This window comes from Taudactylus pleione, unplaced genomic scaffold (genome assembly GCF_031769625.1).
Source record: "Taudactylus pleione unplaced genomic scaffold, aTauple2 ptg001956l, whole genome shotgun sequence".
Lineage (NCBI taxonomy): Eukaryota > Metazoa > Chordata > Amphibia > Anura > Myobatrachidae > Taudactylus > Taudactylus pleione.
The window spans coordinates 4,432,609-4,459,961 of NW_028286352.1; the positions used below are offsets into that span (position 1 = coordinate 4,432,609).

General features: G+C 45.8%; 1 protein-coding gene across 1 annotated transcript in view; it reads left to right on the forward strand.

Moving 5' to 3' along the window:
- The first annotated feature begins 1,153 nt into the window (after nt 1–1,153).
- Nucleotides 1,154–27,353, forward strand: part of LOC148436121 (galectin-related protein A-like) — a 48,334-nt gene continuing 22,134 nt past the window's right edge. Inside the window, exons 1-2 of the mRNA XM_088465328.1 lie at nt 1,154–1,188; nt 24,256–24,349. Coding sequence (XP_088321454.1) covers nt 24,332–24,349 — 18 coding nt within the window. The 5' untranslated portion in view covers nt 1,154–1,188; nt 24,256–24,331. The remainder of the gene's footprint in view (nt 1,189–24,255; nt 24,350–27,353) is intronic.

Here is a 27,353-nt window from a genome sequence, read left to right on the forward strand (position 1 = left end):
TTACCTGTCTCAGGTGGTGATCGGGTTTCAACGGAGGCCGGCATGACTGGAATCACAGATAATGTAAATAGCTCTATTTACTTGGATAGCAGTGAAAACTGCCTTTGATGATAAATTACAGGAACTGGAGGGACCGGCAGGAAGACTTGTTGAATTGAACTGATGAACTGAGAACTTGACTCTGGACTGGAACAACGTGGACTGAACTGATGAGCTTGGAACTTGACTCTGGACTGGAGCAACGTGGACTGAACTGATGAGCTTGGAACTTGACTCAGGACTGGAATGTGACAATGGCTGAAGGGAAGTCAGGTGATGCTGAGACGAGGGCTAAACAGGGTAATCTGGAATTACTATGACAAAGGCTAGAACTCAGGTGCAGGCTGGATTGGATAATAGGGAATAACAGGTTTCAGGAAGGAATGGGTAGGTTTGGGAATTTGCAGACTGGACAGGATAATTGGAAATAACAGGTTTCAGGAAGGAATGGGTAGGTTTGGGAATTTTAGGTTCAGGGAGGGGAGTAGGTAGGTAAAAGGGACAGGAGTTGATCCACAGCAGGAAGCAAGGCAGGGTGACACGATGCAGGTTTACAGAGTGCCAGGGACCAACCAGGAGTAGGACTAGCAGCAGAGCACAGGCCAGGTATAGCTGTAACAGGACTTCTGGATGCCAGGTATTACTGTAGCAGGTTTTCGGGATGCACCAGAGGTTGCTGTCAGCAGGCTTACTGGATTGCCAGGTTTGGCTGTAACAGGTTTTCTGGAAGCACCGGGGGTTGCTGCCATCAGATTTACTGGATTGCCAGGTACAGCTGAAACAGGTTTTCTGGATAGCGCCAGGGATTGCTGTAGCAGGTTTCAGGGACAGATTTGAATGCATGAACCATACACCACGGGAAGACGAGATGTTCAGGCCCAGAATGCTATCATGAGAGGATATATATATATGATGGGTCTGGCAGCAATTGGTGGATACGGACAGGTGGTCTGGTAGTAGCATTCTGAGTGGTGGAAGGCACAACATGCAGAGGGAGTATTCATCACTGCAGCTCTGAGAATCAGAACCACACCTGCGATTCCAATCAGGGCTAGCAGTGCTCACAGACAGAGGAGAGGCCAGGTGCAATAATCAGTGCAAATCCTCCAGGCAAATTACACACACAGATCCATGGGGGAGCTGACAGGGGTAAGTCCCAAGGCAAAAAGGTGACAACTAGACAGGGTCGTGACAGCAGTAATAAATAAATACATCTGTGCACCCACTAGGAGCTCTAGAAAACATGCACTGTTAGGGGTGCACTGCTATGGACCATTGATAGGGTTAATTATTAATACTGTATGATAATACAATATCCAGTGCATAAGGAGACCAATATGTACTTTACATGTCTGTCCAGGGCAGTGCTAGGTTCTTCTGCTGCTCCCCCAGTCTCTCGGACTTGCTCCTATGCTCTGGAATGGTGCCTACATCTGAATTAAAACCATGTACCTCAGAAAGGATGACCTTACTGCCACATCTAATGGCTTACCGTAATCGCTGGTCCTGTATATGTGTCAGGGTTCAGCCTAGGATCGACCGTCTCTCACCTCTGTGTCGGCTTCCCCTGACTTCCCGTGTGGTCAGACGCCTGATGCGGAGGTGGGTGATGCGCTGAGTATTCTGCCTTAGGCGCTAACGGACTTCCATGGTCGGGCCTGTGTCTTGGGAATTGTGGTTTCTGACATGGGCGCCGCCATGACAGTCTTTTCTCATGTGACAGTGCTTCCAACCAATGGTAGTATGATCTGGGTCAGCTGACGCTGTCCTATCAACTGCTACCCCTGGGTATATAGCCGGCCCCAATACATTAGGAAGTTGCCTGTACAACAATTGTCCTTCCTAGTGTTACTAGTTAAGTGCTCGTTCCAGGTTCCCCTGAGATTTCCTGTGTGTTCTCTCTAGTGCGTTTACCATCTCAGCCTGTGCGCAATCTAGCGTCTCCTCCTGGAGCACCAGTGCGTTTACTACCTCAGCCTGTGCGCAAACCAGCGTCTCCTCCTGGAGCACCAGTGCGTTTACCATGTCAGCCTGTGCGCAAACCAGCATCTCCTCCCGGAGCTACAGTGCGTCCTTTCCCCTCTGTCTGTACTTCATATCTAGGAGTCATCTATCAGCATAACAAGTGTGCCTACACACTTCTACCAGTGGGTACCTCAGGTACCAATTCCTTGTGTAGTTGTGTCTCCAAAGGGAGACGTATTCCTCGGGCCACCGTCTTTGTAATTCTCCATTCCCTTGGGGCTTGGATACCATATCAAAGGACCGCGACCTGCCTGCTGGGTGCAGCAAAACCCATATCCCGATTGGTAGGGGTCACTGGTGAACACCTCCCAGCAGGTTAGACTCCGCACCTTTGGTAGGGTCTCGCTAATGTCCAAATCCTGTGGATGAGGAGATTGTACATTCAGGCCCCTCACCTCCGATTCCTTCCTCAACCTCATCTTCCAAAACCCCAGTGGCAAGTGTGACAATATGCTGGAATTATGACACACAATACATTTTGTATGATGCATACATTAAAGCTGGTTAAGTGCTAATTATGCCCTCTTCATGGACTGCTTGAAAAAGTCCACAGTGGTGGACGAAACGTGTAGTTGCTCATTACCCACGTCCTCTGTGTCCAGCCAGCCTGCCGCCCCTGAATGAAAATTAGCCATATAACTCCATATCCGCTCAGCTGTGACTGCATTATTTAAGTCAGCAGACTCTTCTCACATACAGCCACCCCTGTGCTGTGGAATCCGGCGGGCTTCAACAGCTGATACACACCGGCTATGAACCGAGGAGAGGAGTGGCTACAAAAGTGACAGCTTGTTACTATGCTACTTGAACTCACCCGGCTGGTAACTCTAACTCCTGGTTCTAATGTAGGCTTGGCGTGATACTTGTGTGGACATTTCATACTCCAGTTGGCTCAGCATTGCAGGATGATCACTAATTGCTGCCAAAGCTACATATGGTTGGAGATCTGTATTTTTTTATATTTATATTCTTCTCCTGACTGGACGCTATTTAACAACAGACATAATTAAATAAATTGTCTGAATTTCTTATTATTGTCATTACATGCTGAATAATTGGAGTTTTTATATTTATAGTAGGTCGTTCGGTCTAGTCAACAAGTTCTCCAACTCGGTCCTCGGTACCCCAAACAGTGCATGTTGTCCAGGTCTCCTCACAGAATCACAAGTGAAATAATTAGCTCCACCTGTGTAAGTGAGTAATGAATGCACCTGTGCACCTGCAAGGTAACCTGGAAAACGTGAACTGTGTGGGGTCCTGAAGACCGAGTTTGAGGATACATTGATCTCAGTAGTAATACTTTGTTTAATAAATATGTACATGTTACTTTTTAATACATTGGCTGTTTAGTGTATTGGATTGCCAGCACAGTTTTTGCTTTGTATGTGTATCTAGGTGGGTTGAGCAATAACCCCATTGTACTGCAGCAGGTGCTCCATATCACAGGTGTGGCTCTGGTGCTGTAGATACTTGCTGGCACTCCTCATGGACTGGCCACACTCTAAAAGCAAGCATTTGGAAAGCCCCTTCAGAAATTCTGTGTTTGCCACTGGTTCTGATAATAACTTAGGGTATAAATAATAATATATATGTACAGTATATTTATGAGTTAATATAAAATAAAAAATATATTTACACTATAAGCACCATGCTTAAAACACTATAAAGCAATAGTCCTCCCACACGCTGGTGCATGATGCTAGAAGCACTGCACGCCGGAAATGGACTTATCTAGCCTCAATAACATTGGGCTTGGAGAGAATCTTCTGGATGCCCATGTGCATGAGAAGGTACTGGAAGAGACTGTGACGGGATTGATGAGGGAGAATAGCGGGCAAGTAATACAGGGTGTTCAAAAAGTTGCGCCACCATATGGGAAAACGATTTATATTACAGTAAGTGCTGGTAGTGGCCGCCGTTCTGTGCTTCACACAAATGGACACGGCTGTCATGTTCTTGAACACCCTTTGCAATGTTTCCCGTGAAATTGCATCGACACAGTCCCTGAATGTTCGCTTGCAGTTCTGGAATACTGTGCGGGTGAGTTGAGTAGCAAGCATCAGGGCCGTAGCTAGGGTAGTGCGGCCGGTGCCATGGCACAGGGCACCACAGGTCAGGGGGCGCTGTTTGGGCCTGTCAAATTTCTGTTTATTATCATTCTTGCTTGTAGCTTCCTCTTATTTCATCCCCAGCATCTCCTGGCCTCCCCTATCTCTTCCCTGGCCCTTCCCCATGAAGCCATGGTCCTTTTTTGGGTGCATTATGTCCATTTGAAAAATGCTCTTTCTGGCACAGGGCACCAAAAACTCTAGTTACAGCTCTGGCAAGCATCCTCCAGGTACCACAACAAGAAAAAGCCCAGGGGTGTTAAATCTGGAGATCACACTGGCCACAACCCCAGTGACATCAGTGGTCCTGGAAAACACTCTTCCAAGGAAACCATAGTATTTCTGGCTGTATGAGCGGTGCCCTTGTCCTGTTGAGACCATGTGGTCTGCAATCTCTCTGCCTGCAACGTGTTGACAAATCCTTACACCATCGTTATTACTGCGTGACAATAATTATACGCTGCTGCAACGTCTTCCCCATGGGTCCTCTGGGCCTGATTCAGAGCCGGACGCTCTGACAAGAGCGCTCGCTCTGAATCAGGGAGCTCCTACCTATTTTTGGAGCGGCCTCCTGGCCGCTCGCATAGCTGTGGGTGACCACCCACAGCTTATGCGAGCGGCCAAAAAGATGGTCGCGATGGTCAAGACCATCGCGACAATCGGGCTTGCGAAGAGACCCTGCGTTAGGGTCTCGCAAGCCCAGGAGTGCTTTTGGCTCTGTCAGAGCCAAAAGCACTCCCACTGACATCACGCCCCCTTTGGTGCGAGACCCATAGCGACGGCTTGGCCGTCGCTATGCGGGTCTCGCGCATGCGCACGACGGAGCTCCCTCCGTCATGCACATGCGCACTAGGGCACCATCGATCCGCTTGTGAGCGCTCAGCGCTCGCGAGTGGGTCTGAATCAGGCCCTCAGTTCCGGTTTTCAATGTTCTTCACCACCTGGAAAAGAAGGAAACAATTACATGCGTTCCTCTATACGGTTGCGTAACTTTTTGAACACCCTGTATAAAAGAAGTCCGCACTGCCAGTTCAGTTCATTTTGCCAGTTGTGCAAAACAAGCAGGGGGATCAGGGTCATCAGTGACAGTTAGCAATGGCTGAGTCAGGCAGTTGGTGTCTTACCTGGTGGCAGTGCAGAGTCAGGGAAGCGGAGGAGAGTCTTTCACTGTAGTCAGCTGCAGCGCCGAGCATCCTGTTCCAGACCAGAGTGCCTATCTTCTGGAGCTGCACTTATCAAGGGTAAGAAGCCAGTGACTAGGTCCTGTGAGTCATTGCTCTCCAAGGCAATACAGCTGCAGAACGAGTGAGTGGCTGATTAGCTGACTAAGGAGCCGTCCTACATAACAAAGCCTTCCTCAGGGGCAGGGGTGTATCTAGGGATCCAAGCGCCCCTGGCAATGTAATGGATTGGTGCCCTCCTCCCCCCCTATGCAGTGTCCCCAGAAGTAATCCCCCCTATGCGCATTGCCCCCAGCAGTAGTCCCCCCTATACAGGGCCCCCAGTAGTAATCCCCCCTATGCTGCATTGCCCCCAGTAGTAGTCCCCCCTAAGCTGCATTGCTCCCAGTAGTAGTCCTCCTATACAGTGCCCCAGTAGTAGTACCCCCTATACAGTGCCCCCAGTAGTAGTCCCTCCTATACATTGCCCCTAGTAGTAGTCCTCCCTATACAGTGTCCCCAGTAGTAGTCCCCCCTATACAGTGTCTCCAGTAGTAGTCCCCCTATACAGTGCCCCCAGTAGTAGTCCCTCCTATACAATACCCCCAGTAGTAGTCCCCCCTATGCTGCATTGCCCCAGCAGTAGTCCCCTATACAGTGCTCCCGTAGTTGTCCTCCCTATGCTGCATTGCCCCCAGTAGTAGTCCCCCTATACATTGCCCCCAGTAGTAGTCCCTCCTATACATTGCCCCCAGTAGTAGTCCCTCCTATACATTGCCCCCAGTAGTAGTCCTCCCTATACAGTGTCCCCAGTAGTAGTCCCCCCTATACAATGTCTCCAGTAGTAGTCCTCCTATACAGTGCCCCCAGTAGTAGTCCCTTCAATACAATACCCCCAGTAGTAGTCCCCCCTATGCTGCATTGCCCCCAGCAGTAGTCCACCCTATACAGTGTCCCCAGTAGTAGTCCCCCCATGCTGCATTGCCCCCAGTAGTAGTCCCCCTATACAGTGCCCCCAGTAGTAGTTCCTGCTATGCTGCATTGCCCCCAGTAGTAGTCCTTCTATGCAGTGCCCCCAGTAGTAGTCCCCCCTATACAGTGCCCCCAGTAGTAGTCCCCCCTATACAGTGCTTCCAGTAGTAGTCCCCCTATACAGTGCCCCCAGTAGTAGTCTCCCACATACAGTGCCCCCAGTAATAGTCCCCCCTATACAGTGCCCCCAGTAGTAGTCCCCCCTATACAGTGTCCCCAGTAGTAGTCCCCCCTATACAGTGCCCGCAGTAGTAGTCCCCCCTATGCTGCATTGCCCCCCCCTAGTAGTCCCTCCTATACAGTGCCCCCAGTAGTAGTCCCCCCTATGCTGCATTGCCCCCCCCTAGTAGTCCCTCCTATACAGTGCCCCCAGTAGTAGTCCCCCCTATGCTGCATTGCCCTCAGTAGTAGTCCCTCCTATACAGTGCACTGTTATGCACTGGCATCACAAAGCGGGTGCGGCGGGTGCGGGCCGCACCGGGTGACACCAAAATAGCAGAGCTGCTCTGCTATTTTGGTGTCACCCCCTCGGATGGTGTCACCAGCCACACTGCAGTTGACTGTCCAGCAGTTGCTGCTGCGCTGACCCGGGATTACTCAGCGGAGCAGCACAGCAGCTACTGGGCAGCCTAGCCTCTCCCCTGCCCATTGATTGGTGAGGACGGGGAGGCGTGACATGCGGCCACACCCCTAAGAATGCGTCCATGAGTGGGCAAGGCTTTGCGGGACAAAGCCACGCCCCCTTCCGCCCGTGTGCGCGCCTTCGGCACGCAAGAACATGGATCCCGGGACCGACCACCGCACCGGGTACAAGTAAGGTAAGTGACGCCACTGCTGTCACGACCAGAGTTTCTCAGCATGGTGGTCGACGGGTATTACCTGTGACGTCACTATGGCGGGGGGCGTCTGGTGGTGGCGCTGGTGTTTGGCGAGGCGCATTGGCTGTGCGTGGTTCTGTGCGGGCATGTTGTCACTTTGGGCTGGTGAGGCCTGGTGGTGCTTCCGTTCCGTTCCGGCATGGGCGCCGCCAACTTGCCTCCGGTTATGTGACCTAATCGCCCAATCCTGGTTTGTCACATGCTCTTTCTGGCCGGTCACGGCACAGCAATTGGTATTTAGGGAGGTTCAGAGCCTCACTTCATTGCCAGTGCAACGTGTTTCTCAGCTTAGCTGAGAGTTCCCTGTGCTCACCATCTGTTCCTGTGTAACGCTACCTGCCTGCCTGCTTGTCTGCTCCAACCCCGCTGGACTACCCTGCATCCTCCATTACCTTCCCCTTGCCTGAGAACTTGTGTCAGCTGTACCCTGCACCCTGCCTCCTCTCACATTTCCTCTGGACAATTCAGCTCAGCCTGCAATTCACCTCTTCTACCTGCAAATCACTTCAACCTGCAAATTCATTGCAGCTTCACAAGACCCGGATATTGGACTGCTCCTATCTGCCACTACCTGGACTTTTACTCATTGCTTCACCTCAGTTCCCATTTGCACTTTAGTGCCATCCCTGGACTTTATTTTCTCCCATTGTTCATGTCTGCCAAACCACTCATTAAAAGTTCCACGTTTTGTTTTAAATCTTCTTCTGTGTCTGCTCCTGTCACCACCGCGGGCCCACAACAACACCAGAACCTCACAGTTTGCATCGGCCCCATAGATCCGGCCACGGAACAGGAGTCTGGAGTAGATTTATTTCGGTGCATTGCTGGCCGTCTGGAAAACCTGGAAACCATGCAACACCAAATGGCTCAGTTTTTGCAAGAAATGTCTAAACGACAGGATAATCTGCAAACCTCCTTATCCACTTCTGGGGTAACAGCAACTACACCCGCTTCTAGGCCGGGTAATACAGGAAGCAGGGCATCCCCTCGCTTACACCTCCCTATGCCAAGCAAATTTGACGGCAACCCTAAACTCTGCCGGGGGTTTCTGAATCAGTGCGATATACATTTCACCCTACAGCCTGATAATTTTCCCACTACAAGAACTAAAGTGTTATACATTGTGTCCCTGTTGTCCGGCTCAGCCTTGGATTGGGCTTCCCCACGCTGGGAGTGTTCAGATTCTCTGCTGGATAACTACACTGACTTTGTGACATCATTTAGGAGGATTTTTGATGAGCCTGGATGAACTGTATCAGCCTCATCTAGTATTATGACACTGAAACAAGGAACCCGTCCTGTCAGTCAATATGCCATACAGTTTCAGATTTTAGCATCAGAACTCAAGTGGAATGAGGAAGCCCTCACCTCAGCTTTTTGGCATGGGTTTTCTGATTGACTAAAGGATGATTGGGTCACCCGTGCCCTACCTGTTAACCTAAACGATATGAATTCCCTCTGTAATAAGATTGGCCTACACTTCAGAGAACGTCAGGCTGAAAAGCACAGAACTGACCGGCAAAGGTCATCTACTCCTCCCTCTACTACCCGTCCATCCTCTCCTTCTACAGATGAAGAGCCAATGCAGGTGAATCATACCCAGTGCCGTAGCTAGGGTAGTGCGGCTGGTGCCATCACACAGGGCACCACAGGTCAGGGGGCGCTGTTTGGGCCTGTCAAATTTTTGTTTATTATCATTCTTGCTTATAGCTTCCTCTTATTTCATCCCCAGCATCTCCTGGCCTCTCCTATCTCTTCCCTGGCCCTTCCCCATGAAGCCATGGCCCTTTTTGGGTGCATTATGTCCCTTTGAAAAATTAGGGGGGCGCCAATGCTTTTTCTGGCACAAGGCACCAAAAAGTCTAGTTACGGCTCTGATCATACATATCTCTCCAAAGAAGAACGTCAGAGAAGAATATTAAAAAACCTCTGCCTATACTGTGGAGAATCAGGTCACCTGGTGGCCTCCTGTTCCCGAAAATCGGGAAACGCCCGCTCCTAACTGACCCTGGAGACATCATGTTAGGAGTTATGAGCCCGTCCCCAAATTCTAAAGATATCGTATTGATCTTAGCGATAGATCTCAAGACAAAACCTGTCTTTGTTACTGCTCTACTAGATTCTGGAGCAGCCGGAAATTTTATGACCTCCAACTTAGTTAACAAGCTACAGATTCCTTGTTCACCCTTGACCACGCAATTTCCCTGATCGCTGTAGATGGACGTCCTCTGGCTAACGGAGTTTTCACCAAGGAAACTCAACCAGTACTGGTCCGTATTGGGGTACTCCATTCTGAGTCTCTAAAATTCTTAGTGATACCTGAGGCCTCCCAAGAAATCATTCTAGGGCTACCCTGGTTACTCCAGCACAATCCCAGGATCGACTGGTGCTCGATGCAAATCCTTTCATGGGGAGTTGACTGTCAGAAATCCTGTCTTCCCAAGATACGACCTGTGAGTAAAACCGTCTCATTAGTATCTCCAGCAATTCCCAAGGAGTATCGAATGTTTACTGACGTCTTTCTGAACAACAAGCAAATATCTTACCTCCTCATAGAGAATGGGATTGCCCAATTGATCTGTTACCTGACAAGATACCACCTCGTGGTCACACCTATCCTCTGTCCTTGCCTGACACCAAAGCGATGTCTGAATACATCCAGGAGAATTTGGAGAAAGGATTTATTCGCCCCTCCACCTCTCCTGCTGGAGCTGGGTTCTTTTTCGTTGCCAAGGAGGATGGTGGCTTACGACCTTGTATAGACTACCGAGGCCTGAACGATATAATGGTCAAGAATCAATATCCACTTCCACTAATCACAGAATTATTCGACAGAGTCAAAGGGTCCATCATATTTTCCAAGTTAGATCTGAGAGGGGCCTACAATCTTATTCGTATTCGCTCAGGTGACGAGTGGAAAACCGCTTTTAATACCAGAGATGGACATTTTGAATACCTCGTAATGCCTTTCGGCTTGTACAATGCCCCTGCTGGCTTTCAGGGCTTTGTTAACAAAATGTTCCCGGACTTATTATACATTTCAGTTGTTGTCTATCTGGACGATATATTGATTTTTTTCGTCTTCTCCAGAGTAACATCATTAACATGTGAAGGAAGTGCTGTCTCGTCTGGCTATTTGCGTACGCAGTCATACGGGTATTACCTGTGAGGTCACTATGGCGGGGGGCGTCTGGCGGTGGTGCTGGTGTTTGACGAGGGGCATTGGCTGTGCGTGGTTCTGTGCGGGCATGTTGTCACTTTGGGCTGGTGAGGCCTGGTGGGGCTTCCGTTCCGCTCTGGCATGGGCGCCGCCATCTTGCCTCCGGTTATGTGACCTAATCGCCCAATACTGGTTTGTCACATGCTCTCTCTGGCCAGTTACGGCACAGCACTTGGTATTTAAGGAGGTTCAGAGCCTCACTTTATTGCCAGTGCAACGTGTTTCTCAGCATAGCTGAGAGAGAGTTCCCTGTGCTCGCCACCTGTTTTCCTGTGAAATGCTACCTGCCTGCCTGCTTTCTCTGCTCCAACCCCGCTGGATGACCCTGCATCCTCCATTACCTTCCCATTGCTTCACCTCAGTTCCCATTTGCACTTTAGTGCCATCCCTGGACTTTATTTTCTCCCATTGTTCATGTTGGCCAAACCACTCATTAAAAGTTCCACGTTTTGTTTTAAATCTTCTTCTGCTGTGTCTGCTCCTGTCACCACCCCGGGCCCACAACAAAACCAGAACCTTGCATGCCCCCAGTAGTAGTCCCCCCTATACAGTGTCCCCAGTAGTAGCCCCCCTATACAGTACCCCCAGTAGTAATCCGCCCTATACAGTGCCCCAGTAGTAGTCCTCCTATACAGTGCCCCCAGTAGCAGTCCTCCCTATACAGTGCCCCCAGTAGTAGTCCTCCCTATACAGTGCCCCCAGTAGTAGTCCTCCCTATACAGTGCCCCCAGTAGTAGTCCTCCCTATACAGTGCCCCCAGTAGTAGTCCTCCCTATACAGTGCCCCCAGTAGTAGTCCCCCCATGCCTCATTGCCCCCAGTAGTAGTCCCCCCTATGCAGTGTCCCCTTTAGTAGCCCCCCTATACAGTGCCCCCAGTAGTAGTCCTCCCTATGCAGTACCCCCAGTAGTAGTCCTCCCTATACAGTGCCCCCAGTAGTAGTCGTCCCTAAACAGTGCCCCCAGTAGTAGTCCTCCCTATACAGTGCCCCCAGTAGTAGTCCCCCCTATGCTGCATTGCCCTCAGTAGTAGCATTGCCCCAGTAGTAGTCCCCCCTATACAGTGTCCCCAGTAATAGCCCCCCTATACACTGCCCCCAGTAGTAGTCCTCCCTATGCAGTACCCCCAGTAGTAGTCCCCCCTATACAGTGTCCCCAGTAGTAGCCCCCTATACAGTGCCCCCAGTAGTAGTCCTCCCTATACAGTGCCCCCAGTAGTAGTCCTCCCTATACAGTGCCCCCAGTAGTAGTCCCCCCTATGCTGCATTGCCCCCAGTAGTAGTCCCCCCTATGCAGTGCCCCCAGTAGTAGTCCCCCCCTATACAGTGCGCCCAGTAGTAGTCCACTAACGATACTGGATTTAAACCTCTATACCTTCTAAATCCTGCCTATACCTTCTAGAATTGTCGCTATTTGCGTACGCAGTCATACAGTAAATAAATGCCTTCAGACTTTGAAATGTGTTTCCAACGCGCAAAGGTTATTATTCAACATAAAAACAGTAGGTTACACAATGTGATCTAAAGACAATTTAGCACAAAGAAATCATACAGACCCAAGGTACAGTTATTAAATATGCACATGCTCTGGGACCAGTTACCGGCATCAACAAGAAACCTCCGTCAACAGCATCAGCAAGAAGACTCCAGATTGGGGTCTGAATACACATATATACCCTTACAGGGATAAGCAATACAATAGGAAAGTTTGGCATGATTGCATTGGTTTTCCGTCACGGTGCTTCTGTTATAGGGCATTTAACAGGTCGATTCAAATGGACACAGGTCAGCCTTCAACAGCCTTTTGTCTCCTTTTTGCCGCCACATGCAAATCTAAGCTGCTAACATTACATAGTACATTTTAGTGTTTTAACTCTGTACAGTCCATAAGTTGCGAACGCAAGTTGCGATCTTCTCACCGATGACAGCGGAAAGCTGTTGAGACAGAGTAGATCAGTACAACACCAAACACGGTTTGCTTATCATGTACTAAACCTTAGATATCAAATAGTCTTTATTTCACAACTTTAGTAATAAATGAATAAACCTTGAATATTACACTTTGAAGCTATGGAACCTTTTATGTGAGTGTGCAGTAAGTATTAGGGATTTGGGAAAAGACAGTAGTTAGATTTATGTAGTGATGACCTTTAATTTAGGGAAGATGCGTACGCATGAAGCTAATAAACAGCGTCCGTACGCGGGGTATTATGCATTCGCTAATGTGCATATTTTTAATGTGTGTATGGGGTTTGGTGAAATATGCGATCGCATGATGCTAATAATAGCATCGCCGTATGTACTTAAGTGTGAGTTTCTCTAAAATGGCGCTGTGCAGCCATTCGCAAAATGGCGTCGTGCAGATCTCATTTTTAAGATGGTGTCTTGTGGCCATTCGCAAGATGGCGTCGTTCCAATCTAATTTTAAACTGATTCTGTCTCAGCCAATTATCCAACTTCGACAGTCCACCCTTTGATAGCAACCAACATGCTATCATACACTGATCTTACATTTAATTTTTAGGCTTACATTTTGACATATTATTTAATGTTATTATGGGGACGGCACAAGGTGGTTCTTAATCCATCAATAATGGGTCTCTAAGAGGGGACATAAAACTACCATTATACGCACACCGCGGATCTTGGAAGATCATGGGAGAGATGTGGGGATGCACCAATCCTATAAAGGAAGTCTTGAGGGGGAATATGGACTTATATTAATTGAGGTATTTTAAAGTAACATTTTAATAATACATTTTGTGTATGTCTACATATAATACATTATATGATGGTATTTCCTAGTTCAGGGTTGTAATGCAGTTCTACATTTACCTCAGTATTCATATTGTCACTACTGACCACCATCATAATTTCGTTCTTCCGGTTTACCTTATTTTTACATTTTCCACACTTCAACACAGTAGGAACACACTTGGCACATATGCCAATTACTATGATGACAACCAGTATGAGGATCAGGAGTTTACCTATGCTTGCGATCATTTCCTGGACCAATTCTCCGAGACTTGAGAACCATTTCCCTGGGTTCAACCATGAAACCCATTCCTCTACCTTCAGCCACTGAAGCATTATGGTTCTTTCGAAATTCCCATTTTAGCTGCAGAATTTCATCCATCTTCTGGTCTATTACCTCCTTGGGGTTGCTGGTATCATTTGTGACATAAGTGCAACACTTCACTCCAAATTGGGTGGCCAAAGTTACGCAGTACCCTCCAGTGACAGCTGTTAAATAATTTAACACTAGTCTGTGTTGCACCAATTCTTTCTTGTACGCTTGCAACTCCCTACCTGTATACCTGAATATACATCTCGGTGATATTATCTATCAATTTAGCAAGATCTTGGATATATCGAAAACTTAGTGTACCTCGAGCGATCCTGGTGGGATCCAGTGCTACTAAAACTTGAAAGCCAGTTGTCTCACTAATTAACTGTGTGGCTTTATGCACATCACCAGGTATCATATTTATTTTGCCTCTGTGTTCATACTGTGTGTGAAGATATGGTGATGGTGTGTTTTTATGAATACCAAGCATTTCAACATGTGTGAGGGTCATAACCTCTGGGACTACTCTTCCCAGGTAACACAAACCTTCGGAACTCAGAGAGAGCCATTTATACGCTTTCCTTCCACATATAAAATATACATAATCAAGGAGAACATAAGGAATAGTATGCATCATTATCATTAAAAATTTCTCTCGCAAATAACCCTATCTCAGGTTCTCCCATCTGGTGAATACATGTTTCTAATTGTATAACCTTTGCACAGTACCCTTCTGGTATTCTACCAACCATTTCGTTGGTGTTACTCAGTGTATATATATACCGGAAGTGCCTTCCACCTGACCTAATTTTTGCATAGTAGTTCATAATTCATAGGCTCAGTCAGCTCTTTGTGAGAAGGTCATCGTCTGATTATTACCAGTCACCTCCCAATTTCCTTGGTCATTGGAGTTGGTGATGTTTAAACATAAAAGTGTTTTATCTACTTGGATCTTGTGGTTTAAAATGAGGTGGTTTGGTATTAAGAAATTTTCCGTCCAGTGTCTTCCCTTTTTGGAATTCTAAAATTTCAGAGATATTTAATGAGAATGGCACCAATCCTACATTATGCTGTCCTTGGGGCACGTGAGAGCACACCCAACAGTCGGTTTGGTTCAAAATTTTGCCCACCATGGTGTGATAATCCTCCTAAGGATACCCACCCAAATACTGATTATACTTATTTTGACAACACTGGATGCATCTCTCATCAATTATTGATCCACAGAACTCACACATACAATAATCCTCAGACGATATACCTTCACACTGTCCCCGAGTATCCAAAATAGCAGATCTCTTAACAATTACAGTACTAAGATTGGTCAGACACTCCCCTGTTGGCATAGCACGCCTCCTCTTGACTCCACTCCATCAGCACTGCCATCAGCTCCCATCTCCTCTATCGGTCCACCGTGACAGAAACCAGATATCCCCGAACAAATCAGGATGATGGAAACTCTGGAAGAGAATATGAAAATGAACACAGCAAACCAGTCCATTGCCGCAGCAAGGACCTGCAAATTTCTTTAGCTCAGGTATCTCACTACAACCTTTTAATTCTCCCGAAACAAGCCTCTGATCGATAGGTCCATGTTATCAGCCTTGTCTCCGGCCTTGTATCTCCACCTGTTGGTTGACCTTTTTGCAGTGAGTGGAACGGACCCAGGTATCTCTCTCGGCCACCTTCAAAGATGTGGTACTCGTCAGCAACACCTGATATGGACCCTCCAAATGATCAGTCAAACAACCTGAACATAAGAAATTTCTGATCATAACATATTCTCCAGGTTCAACATCATGACAGTTAGGTTCAGGCATATCATTGGACAACAATTTCAGTTTCTGCTGTTGCTGTTTTAACTGCTTACTCATTGATATAAGATACCTTACAGTTACCTCGTTGTTACCCTTAAAGTCTTCCTGTGGACTTATAATCAAATGAGGTTGTCTACCGAACAGTATTTCAAAGGGGGACAGATTTAGAGGGGGTCTAGGAGTGGTCCTTATACTATGTAGAACCAATGGTAACGCTTCTGGCCATCCTAGTCCAGTCTCTGCCATGATTTTACTTAACTTATTTTTAATAGTCCCGTTCATCCTCTCTACCTTGGCGCTGGCTTGCGGTCGGTAGGGCGTGTGAAGTCTACTATTGATACCCTTCAGTTTACACATATTTTGAAAAACATCACCTGTGAAATGAGTACCCCTGTCACTCTCGATAATTTTAGGGATACCGTATCTGCATACAAACTCCTGTACAATTTTCTTGGCAGTAAACGCAGCAGTATTAGTGGCCGCTGGGTATGCCTCAACCCAACTGGAAAACACATCAGTGCAAACCAATTCATACTTGAGATTCCTGCAAGGTGGTAATTGGATGAAATCAATTTTTATTACCTGGAAAGGTCCGTCAGTTGGTGGAATGTGGGATGGTTCGGTAGGGATCGTTTTCCCAATGTTTTTCCTCAAGCAGGTCAGACAGGACATTGCTCTCTTTTCTGTTTGAGAAGAAAACCCTGATGTGCACCAGTATGCTCTCACCAATTTGCACATACCTTGCTTTCCCAAATGAGTCAGACCATGCGCTGCCTCAGCCAGGCTGGGGTAGTATGCCTTGGGAGCTACTGGTTTACCTTGTCCGTCCCTCCAGAGTCCACAAGACTCTTGCCCACATCCCTTGGACTTCCAGACTAACTTTTCCTGGATAGAACACAAATTTTGCATCTCAATTAATTTCAGAATACCAGTTTAAAAAGACATAATTTGTTCCATTGGTACATTCATTTTTAACCCTGCTGCTCATTTTGCAGCTTCATCTGCTCTGTTGTTGCCCAGTGACACCGGATCATCCTCACATGTATGGGCTTTACACTTAATTACTGCCACCGTTTTGGGCAGTTGAATTGCTTTTAGTAATTGTTTTATATGTCTGGAATGTGCAACTGGTGTACCTGCTGCTGTCATAAAATTTTTCAGACGTCATAAGGCAACAAAATCTCCGAACGCATACCTAGAGTCAGTGTAAATGTTAACAGATCTGCCTGCTGCCAATTCACACACTCTTTTTAGTGCTACTAACTCCGCCACCTGGGCTGAGTAAGGAGGACCAAGGTGTACAGCGTGGGGAGTATAGACAATCATATCATGGCCTAGTACCACATCCTCACTCTTAGTGACCAATAGAGCAGTTGCTGCTACACTTCTTAAACACGTTGGGAGTGATCTTGCCACAGTGTCCAATTGGGCACTGTAGTATGCTACGGGCCTACTGGCATCACCCTGTTTTTGTGTGAGGACACCTGCTGCGCAACCATCGGCTTCTGTACAATACAAATCAAAAGGTTTTTCATAATCAGGTATTCCCAATGCAGGTGCTTTTGTCAGACTATCCTTAAGATTAAGGAAAGCCTGCTCTGATTCCTCTGTGTGTATGACACGGTCAGGCTTTGAGGAAGAGACTAAGGACCTTATTCAGAGTCGGACGAAGCGGCCGCACGGTCGTACGCCACTGATATTCGCTATACTGCGCATGCATAAAGTTCGCAATGTGCGTGCACAAACTAGCCGCTACGATCAGAAATTTCTCTCTCCTTGAACACAGCCAGGTCGGTAGTTTGAGTGACAGATTGAGGCATTTGTGGGTGGTAACAGGGGAAGGTGCTTGAAAACGGGGGAGTGGAGATCCGAACGCAGGCGTGCCTAATAATGCGAACTGAGTTTTATGGGAGTGCATACGGTTTATGGGAGTGCATAATTAACAAAGTAGCATCATGGCACATGTGACATGGGAGGTTTTTACACTGACATGATCGTAGAGCTTAAGAGAGGGTACGGTCAACCTTAAGCTCTACGACCAGTTCCGATGGTTCGCGATGGTCTTGATTAATCCTTAAATGCCCGGAGATGACGTGTAATGCGTACGAGAAGGGGGCGTATTTTTTTTACTTCCAACCTCTTCCTCCCGTTGGTCGGCCAGCTACCGATCCGAACTTAGGGACGCAACTTGCAAGGGAATCATTTGCATATCCAGCCCCTTCTCCCGTACGACCGTGCGGCCACTTCGACCAACTCTGAATGAGGTCCTAAGTCCTGTAATGGCAAGGCTGAAATAGAAAAACCTGGGATCCACATTCTGCAGTATCCACACATTCCCAAGAAGGTACGAATTTGCTGTTGGTTCTGCAGCAGTGTCATGTTCTGTATGGCCTGCATTCGATCAGTAATTAGATGTCTTAACCCCTGGGTTAGGCAATGTCCCAAGTATTTTAGTCTGGATTGGCACAGCTGTAGTTTGTCCTTAGCAACCTTGTGTCCTGTTTGCGAGAGATGAAGCAACAAAAGTTTAGTATCATTTAAACATGACATAAATGAATCAGGACATAGCATATTATATTAGAACAGACCCATTGGCAGGTTGAAAAGATTGTAAACAGTCGTGCAAGGCCTGGGAAAAGATACTGTAAGTATAATAGGGAGTAATTAAGATAAGAGTGCCACTTGTGTACAGTATATTTTGACAGCTCCAGTAATCAAAATGAAGCAGCTTATTTAGCCACGAGGAGGTCAGCTACTGTGAGTACAATAATTCTATTCAGGGAGTCAATTTCAATATCTTCTATAACTAAAATGTAATAGACCAAGTAGATTTAATAAAGAGCCCCACAACTCAGCACTTAGGATTATAACATCAATTTAACCTACTGGAAATAAATGTACAACAGTCAGTTTAGTACTTGGATACAGTAACAGAAACTTCACTTCATGTTGAAGTTCCAGCCAGATTGAAAGATTGCTACAAGTACATTAAACAGCTTGTTATTGAAGATAGAACTTTAACAACATCCGCTGGAGTCATATGTGCACCAACAATGTTGCAACATAAAAGATAATGATTTATAGGCACTGCATAGTATTTGTAGCTTATACTGCAGTAAATATATATTAGTTTTTGTGCTAATTATTAAAGAGGTCTGGCATGTGAATGAAACACTCAAATACTCTAGAATACTCATATAAAGTTATTTATTGCACAATGTAACAGTAAAAGATAGCAACTGGTTGCTATTATATCAGTGTATATTCCTATAAAAAATCACAATAAAATATCACAAAAAAAACATTAAGACAAAAAGAAAATATAATGTCTCTTATGTTTATACTCCAGGGGTCTTTAAATTGGTCCTCTTTAATGGCTATTAGTGTGAAAGCTCACCACAGCAGTTTTTTTCTTTTTTTGGGTGTGATCGATATTGTATCCAAGTAGATCTGTAAACAACAAGTTTTTAAAGGAGCTAATTTCCAAAGTCCTGTTATTGCTGGCCCGGTTAACAGAATCTCCTGGGCACTAAGGACCTCATTCAGAGGCGCTCGCAAAATGCAAAAGGGCGGCTGCATCTATTTTCCGGGCCGGCCTCCCGGCCGCTTGCTAGGCTGCGGATGACCACCCACAGCTTTAGCGAGCAGCCAGGCTGATGGTCGCGATGGTCAAGACCATCGCAACCATCGGGGCTTGCAACGAGACCCTTGTGGTAGGGTCCCGTCTGCCGCAAGCCCCAGTGAGCTTTCGGCTCTATTAGAGCCGGAAGCTCACCACTGACATCACGAGTGATGTCAGTGGGGCCACCCCCAAATGGCAGGCATTCCGTGGGGAACGTCTCCATTTGGTAAGCCACCTCCACCCCCTCGTCCCGCCTACAAAATGGTGTGAGCTGTCGATCACCGCCCCTTTTGTAGTAAGCCCCGGAGTGAGAGAATTTCTCTCTCGCTCCGGGGCTTGCACACGCGCAGTGCGGCCGCTGCACATGCGCAGGGCCTCCACACCGACCTGCTTGCGAGCGGGTCTGAATGAGACCCTAAGTTCACCTTAGTGCCTTGTACCTGTGTAAGATCATTAGCACAGGTGCATAACATGCTGTGCCGTTTAGCTGTGTACTCACAGTATGTTATGCCACGTCCCCAGACAATGAGCGGCTATAGCATGTACAACCGCGTTTACTTGTCACTAGTCTGGTGGTTGAAATCTCCACCTTACACAGCCGCTATTCCCGATGTCACCATGCAGCATTTGTATAGGGGCATACCTCTGTGGCTAGCGGTCAGCAAAAGTGATATCTCCAGGCAAATTGTCATCCACTGCGGGTACCAAGCAATAGATCCACATTTGTAAAGGAATAAACAGGGTGTCTCTAACCGGTTTCGCTCCATTTTCTGGGAGCTTTTTGAAAACTCTTTAATAAAAGCTCCCAAAAAACTGTGTTATTTTAATAGCAGTGTGATTGACAGGCCTGTGTGATTGACAGGCCTGCAGCGTTTGGAGGTAGTAACAGGGAGTGGCGGAAAAAATGCAGACATGCTGCGCCCAGTTTCGGGGTGTGTTGCAGCCTGCTTTCTCGTACGCACAAAACATGGCTCCTGCGTCTCAGTACACACGCCCATTCTGCGTCATTACTCAGGTGTCCGATAATTGTCAAAGGATCTGTGACCACGTCTGCGTATGTGTACGCAGTTGCTTTACTTTGAGTTGGCTTTAGTTGGTGTCTACATACATAGCCCGGTTGCTGAAACATTTGCATATTTCTGCACATTCACTGCATAGGTAACATCCCGGCAGTCGGTATAGCGGCACTTAGAATACCAGCTCCTGAATCCCGACAGCGGCAGGAATCCTGGCACTGGAATCCCGTCTGCCGGCATCCCGATGGTAAGTATTAGGGTGAGGGGGAGGGCTAAGATTAGTATGAGGGGGAGAGGGTCAGGGTTAGGCTGCAGGTGGGAGGGTTAGGGTTAAGCTGCGGGGGAGGGAGGATTAGTGGTTAGAATATTCATCTAGTTGGGTCAGGATTCTGACTGTCGGGATGCTGCTGTCGGTATTGTGAACATTGGCATTCTGAACACAGGGATCCTGTAGACAACCCCTATTTATTATCAGAATCATTATTGTGGAGAAAAGTGAGCAAAACAGGCAGAACCCCACTATGCTGCATTATGGTCACAGGTCTGTGACAGTCTCATTACAGTGGGTCCATTAGAGAGGAGTGAGTCCACTGCAGTAACAGATTTCTTAACATTAAAAGGCAGCTTAAGAGGAGTCCGAGGAACAAAAGACTACACAGAGGGTGGCGTCTAGGGTAATATCCTAATTTATTTCCTATTTTCCCCCACATATGGATTTGTAAGGTACATCATACTGTGGATACAGTGTGACCATTAAGAAAAGTCTTCATCCTTAACCTCTTTGATATCTGGGGGAGAAGTTTTATGGCGATAGGAACTTTCACTCAAAAGTATTGTTCATCATTTAATAAGAAGGTTTACAGGTCTCTGGATATCCCTCTTGAACACTCCTCCTGGGCAATTTTTGGGAATATATGATAGTATTATCTCTAGGGTAGCTTCCAAATGTATGATTACCTGCACTCTCCTCCTCCACATTTATGTTATAGAACTTAATTAGTGACTATGCCTCTCAACTCTCTATTAAGCACATCTCCAGATGATACAAGAACCCCTGCTTGTTGACTGTGTACTGCAATAGTGAATTGGCTCGGTTGTTCTAAAGCCAGATTATGCAAAAGACAACAAACCAACATAGTATCAGTCATACTTTCAGGGACGTACAGAAACACACCACCAGGTTTATCAAGGCAACAAAACCCGTCTTCAGCAGTAAACGCATTTTGTTACACCTCTAGTGGCTATGTAGGCAAAAACTTACCTACTCTCCTGGAAGGTGCGGGAAACGTCAGATTTTTTGGGTAGTCCCCCTCGACCCCTGAAAGAATGGCGTCAGCACATGCGCGGTGGCACTGTCACTGTATTTTTTGCGAAATATACAGTGAACAGTGTGCATTGAGGACTCGCAGGGACAGGGCTTCCTCGTCGGTTCTATCCCTGCTGGAGAATGTTGATATATTCTCGTGATAATTCGCAATGTGAATTTAAGTGAAATGATCACACTACAATCTGCATTTGAAATGCGGATTGTAGTAAATAGGGGTCCTAGTGCCACCTTGCAGGCTCAGTGCAGCTGGTTGTGATGGACTATCTTCACTTCCTTCTCCAGGGTTCAACCTGTGTCCAAACCTATGTCCATCTCCTGATCAAGGGATTGGAGCAGAGGTAAAGGGGAGGAGCACAGGAGAGGTCAGGGTATGTAGCATGTACACAGGAAGAGCGGCACCCCCTGTGTCATTAGCAATGCCACTACTTGTATGCTGAGAGTGCCCCCATCCCTGAATTAACAGACTGCAGTCTATTACTTTCACCCAAAATGTAGATAGCCCTGTTCTAGCACCCCCACCAGCCACCGGCGCCTGTAGTACTGCTCCACCAGCTCCTCCCACTCTACGCCCCTGAATATTTTCATAACCAATCAATTTCTAGAGATTTGGCCTTTACTCAATCTACAGGTTTTAAAACAGTGGCGTTTTTACAAACCCGCCATTCAGATAATCTAGCCATAAAGCACCGCTTTAAACCGTCTTCTTTGCCTAGCTTTCTGATATCTTGAAGCTAAACCAAGCTGTCTCAATATTTTTACTGCAAGCCTCTTGAAATGTGTCAGGAAAATTTATTACTCTGGGACTAGTAAAAACAGAAGGAATTCTGCATGTTCCGGAATATTTTTTAGGGTTCATTCACACAGGTAGTCAGCCCATATTAATCCTCTGCTTAACAACATTCTACAGGTAATGTAGGGCACACACTTAAGCAGCACAGTGGCAGACCAAGCGTCCGATACAAACTCACCAATCGGCCGCTCGATATGTCTTGAGAAACATCACAAGTGCAATTCCTGCCAAGTTGTGATGTCATTGTTGCCAGTTCCTGCAGCCAGCATAACGGGTCTGACGGTGGGTCACCCATGCAGACAGATGCGCGAGATATATCTGCAAGAAATACCGCATCTGCCAAGCACGACCAACACAATAAAACAGCATCTTTCACTGGTATATCACGTTTACACACGAGCTAACGCACTTAACGATATATTGTTCGTTGGCTGTACGAACGATATATATCGCATAGTGTGTACCCAGCATTAGACAGATCTTTTAGAAGGGAATCATTGATCCCTATAATGATATTTGTTACATTTTTAGCATATACATGGAAATTCCCCTCTAGAATTCCTGCGTTTGACCTTGGGAGCATAGGGAATAGATTTTAAAATATAGCACATACTGTGTCCATGCTCCATTGACCATTTTTCCTGAAACACTTTGGGGTCTCTTTACTAAACAGTGTTAGGAGACAGAGTAAAAAGTGATAAGGTGCCAGCCAATCAGCTCCCAACTATCATTTTTCAAACACAGCCTGTGAGATGACAGTTGGGAGCTGATTGGCTGGCACCTTATCACTTTTCACTCTGTCTCCTAACACTGCTTAGTAAATAGACCCCTAAGTGATTGATGGGTATCCTTAAGGGATTAATTATCTCTTTTTTTTTTTTAAGATGCAGCTAAGTTGCATTCAGCTTCAAATCAAAAATGTACCTTATTTTGCATTTGGCATGGAATTTAGCACATTTATTCTGCAGAATTTGGATTTAAGTGTTCCTCACAGAATTCCCTAATCTTAAACCAACCATATCACAGAGGAGAATCTATAAACTCTTCCAAAATCCCAGCTATATCTACAGACTACAATTTCCATGAATATATATTAGATTGTCCTTATTGAGCCTCGCGCCTCTTCTGCAAAATTAACAAATTAGAGCCAGATTAACAACAGGATAGCCAGGGCAGTCGCCCAGGGGTTCCCACACATAGCTACATCACCAGTGCAGGGGACACTGTGGTAAATTGTGAACTGGACTTTCTGTGTGGCAAAATGTAAATGGGTCACTATAGTGTGTTTAACCATAAATGGGACAGTGATCCCAGATGCACGGAAGAGTGGGCAAACCTCTCAGAACTGCCCATCACCCAGGCCATGGCGGCCCACTTCCCGAGTGAAGTGGGTGGTACAGGCAGCCACTGATATGACTCACATTGAATCGCGTTAGCTAGACTCTGCCCCCTGCTTCACAATGCAGATAATAGTGGGATTGTCTAGCATGGGAGGAGCCATGATGATGCAGTCAGGTTATCACACCCCCAGCACCACCCACTTCTGCTGTGCCACACCCCCTGCAGTGCTGACCTGGCTGCCCTCTCCCGGATGGGGAAGCCCAAGGGTTGGCAAGTATGTGTTTAACACATTTGTGATTCTAAGAGTACTTACATATTATACTTTTTTAATAACATCGCCAGTATATCCCCATTTAATTTGTAGTGGCCCCCACACATTAATCCGGCTGTGTACAGCATTGTGCTACAACATTGCTCATCTGTTTTCTTTGCCACTACAAATGATATGCCTTGTTTGAGCTTTACTGCTATGTTATAATCAGCCCCCCTCATTGTTTTGCACTTTGGGATGCACTGTATGGATAAAAAAAAATTCAGATATTTAACCTTGGATGTGCTAGCTCCCCTTACTCTCTCTCTCTCTCTCTCTCTCTCTCTCTCTCTCTCTCTCTCTCTCTCTATATATATATATATATATATATAAATATGTTGGTGTATCTATGGTTACCACGTGGCCTTGGCTGGAGCATCAGGTTTGCTGTTTGTGGTTGTGACTCAGCTGATCATCTACTACAAGAATTGACTGTACAATACAGATAAGGGCACTTGCACTTTGCTGTTATTCATCCAATGTGTTTATTTTTGAAAAACCAGGAAAATGTTCTAAACCGGACAGCACTGCTGATCACCAGCACCAGATCACTAAGGAAACTCTCGCACCAGGACGGAAATGGAAAAATGCCCAAACGTAAGTTAATAAATACCATAAGATATTTACGTATCTTAATATGAATTTTCAGTTTGTTGTTAATTATAAACATTCATTCAGTTAATTTACAATTTTGATATGTCTTATATCATAGGGTGTTTGATTTGTTTCAGAGGTGTCGTATGTTAATAGATATTTTAAATAAATATTGTAAAGATCACAGAATAATATATGGCATTATGTGTATCTTACTCTGTATAATTAGATTATTACAGGTCATTGATAAGTTTCATTGCAATATAAAAGCCGGCCAAGTACTTTAATATGTAGGTCACAAACCTTAGTGACGAGTTCTATTAATTTACAGTAATATGGTTCTCTATTCCTTATTATACAAATATATTGTCACTGCTGTACATTTAATCAATTAATTAATGATGTCAGAAGTCACTGATTATATAGATATAATTTACATAAGTTTATACATAAAGTATTTTTAGTGTCACTTGAAAATTATTTACATATAATTAATAAAAATAATGAGACCTTAAATGTTTAAAGGTGCATAGATTGATATGTTCAGTTATGATACTGTTTGTAAAACCCTCTACTTCCTATGTTGTGTGAACTGACCTTCTTCCTTATAAAGTATGTTATATAATAATTAATTATACTATGCAAGAAACTTTGTTGCAGCTACAAATTTGCAAAAGATTACCGTTGCGTAAACACATGCGACCCGGCAGAATTTTGGAATGAATGTGCAGTTGTTGCTGATTTTTGAACCCTGGTACATTGCAGCATTGTGGGAAAGTTGCATTCCTGTATGTAAAATAGGGGTAAAGGGGTATATTTACTAAAGTGCGAGTTTATAGAAGTGGAGATGTTGCCCATAGCAACCAATTAGATTATACTTGTCATTTATCTAGCACCTTCTAGAAGATAATAGCTAGAATTTGATTGGTTGCTATGGGCAACATCTCCACTTCTATAAACCTGCACTTTAGTAAATATACCCCATAGGCGGGATACATGACCGTTAACAATGTTTATCTAATGCCAGGTGTCTAATTCAGTAGTTGGGGCTCAGTGGTTTTAAAGTAGTGTTAAATGCATTATTATGATTTTTAAAGGCAATTTAACTACATTCTCCAAGTGTTTTTAAATGCTTTCCAAATTGAATTCAAATACAAAATAACCTCAGAATTATAATCACACAAAGGGGGATATTGATCAAGTTGTGGTTTTCCTGGCAAGTTTGTAGTCACCTCATACTGAAGACAATTTTGTCCTGCAAACTGCTGGATATATTATACAGCAGTTTGGAGGGGTATCGGGTCAGTAACCATGTCAACACCACAATGTCGGCATTAGAATGTCGATATGGCTCAACATGCCGACATCCTCAACATGTCACAATATCGACATCTGAAATGTTACTATGTGAAATGTAGACATTCTGAGGATGACAATGATCAGGCGCCATCGGAGAGTTAGGGTTAGGCTGCGGGCAAGGTTCGGGTTCATTGTGGCCCTAATGCATTCATACTGGTCGAAATGGGTCTTCTTTCACATTTTCCATCACAAAACCTTTTGAATAAGATGAGATTCCCCTCTTGATCACGATGAATGCACAGCATGGTAAATCTGGTTGGTGGGCACGTTTTCCGGTCCTCTCCCTGGCACAAGTGCGATGGAAGATCTGGATTCCTGTGATGCAGTTGCTCTCAGTCACTGAATGGTTGGGAGCACTCTGCAAAGTGATGATGTCACCATGCAGCCCTCTCCCAGCCTACCAGTGACTGAGAGCAGATGCATTATGGGACTCCATTATTCTACAGGCTGCTGGGAGAACTTGAGAAAACTGGATAATGTAATAGAAACTGAGCAGGTAAATAACATCCCACTGCCCCCCGTCCCAATCCACAGTGTGTTTTGGATCCTGTAATATCTGGGATTTAATAATTATAATCCTCAATATTTTTGGAACCCAAAAAAGTCCTGGAACCCTGGATTTAAATCCGTACTTATTTATCATTGATCAAGGAGTAACCACTGGCGATAGCACTGTTATCTCTGAGGGTAACCCATTTCAGGTTAAGATTATGTTATTTCTATCTGAGCATAGTGATAGTGATTTTTTTTCCCAGTAAGCGGAACTGAAAGCCCAAACCTGAACTTGCAGTTCCACTCTGCATATGTGAATCACCTAGACTGGTCACGTTTTAGCTTATCTCCCAATCTGGCCCAACGAAACAGTAAGTTAAGACTTACTGCTATGTTCCAGAATCTATTCAGCTGCTGCGGTGAGATTTTATTAATAAATTATGGTGATAGGTGGTATCCTGTTGCTGTAATATGCTGTTATAGGAGACCATCCATTACCATATATTGATAAATAGGCTCCAAAGTCTTTAAACCAACTAAATGCTTATCCATCAAATGCCCAACATCAGGATTATAGGGTTCGCGTTGACTCGTACTATGGGAGAGATTTATCAAATGCTTCAGAGAGATAAAATGGATGGAGATAAAGGTCTTGAATCATCACGGATCACAATTGCAACAGCGTACGCAGATCGGCCGATGGTGTGTACTGCGTATTCCTATGCACAGCAGTACACGTGCGCAGGTTGGCATTGCAATCGCACTGCGATCACGTACGTAGATACAAAGCCATCGCAGAGTGAGTGGCAGGACGTCAGCGTTTAGGGGTGGTGACGTGGGAGTGGTCGGAGGAACAAAGTCATGCCTGTCCATTTGAACGCCATTACATAGACGTTCATAAATTAGCCACTGCAAAGGTATACGCAGTTTATGTACTCACTGCGTGAGATGAGACTTGCTATTTCTGAAACAGGTCAGAGCTGCTATAATTCTGCTTGTTGGGTCGATGTTACTCTTTTTGGGGTGTTCCTCTTTTTTTATGCAGTTATCCTTTGGGAGGCTGTCCCAAGGGTGCCGAGTGGCTTCTCCACCTCTGCACCCCCAAACCGCAATTCTGCACTTTTTTCTGCCTACTTTCATAGGCGAATCTCTTCCG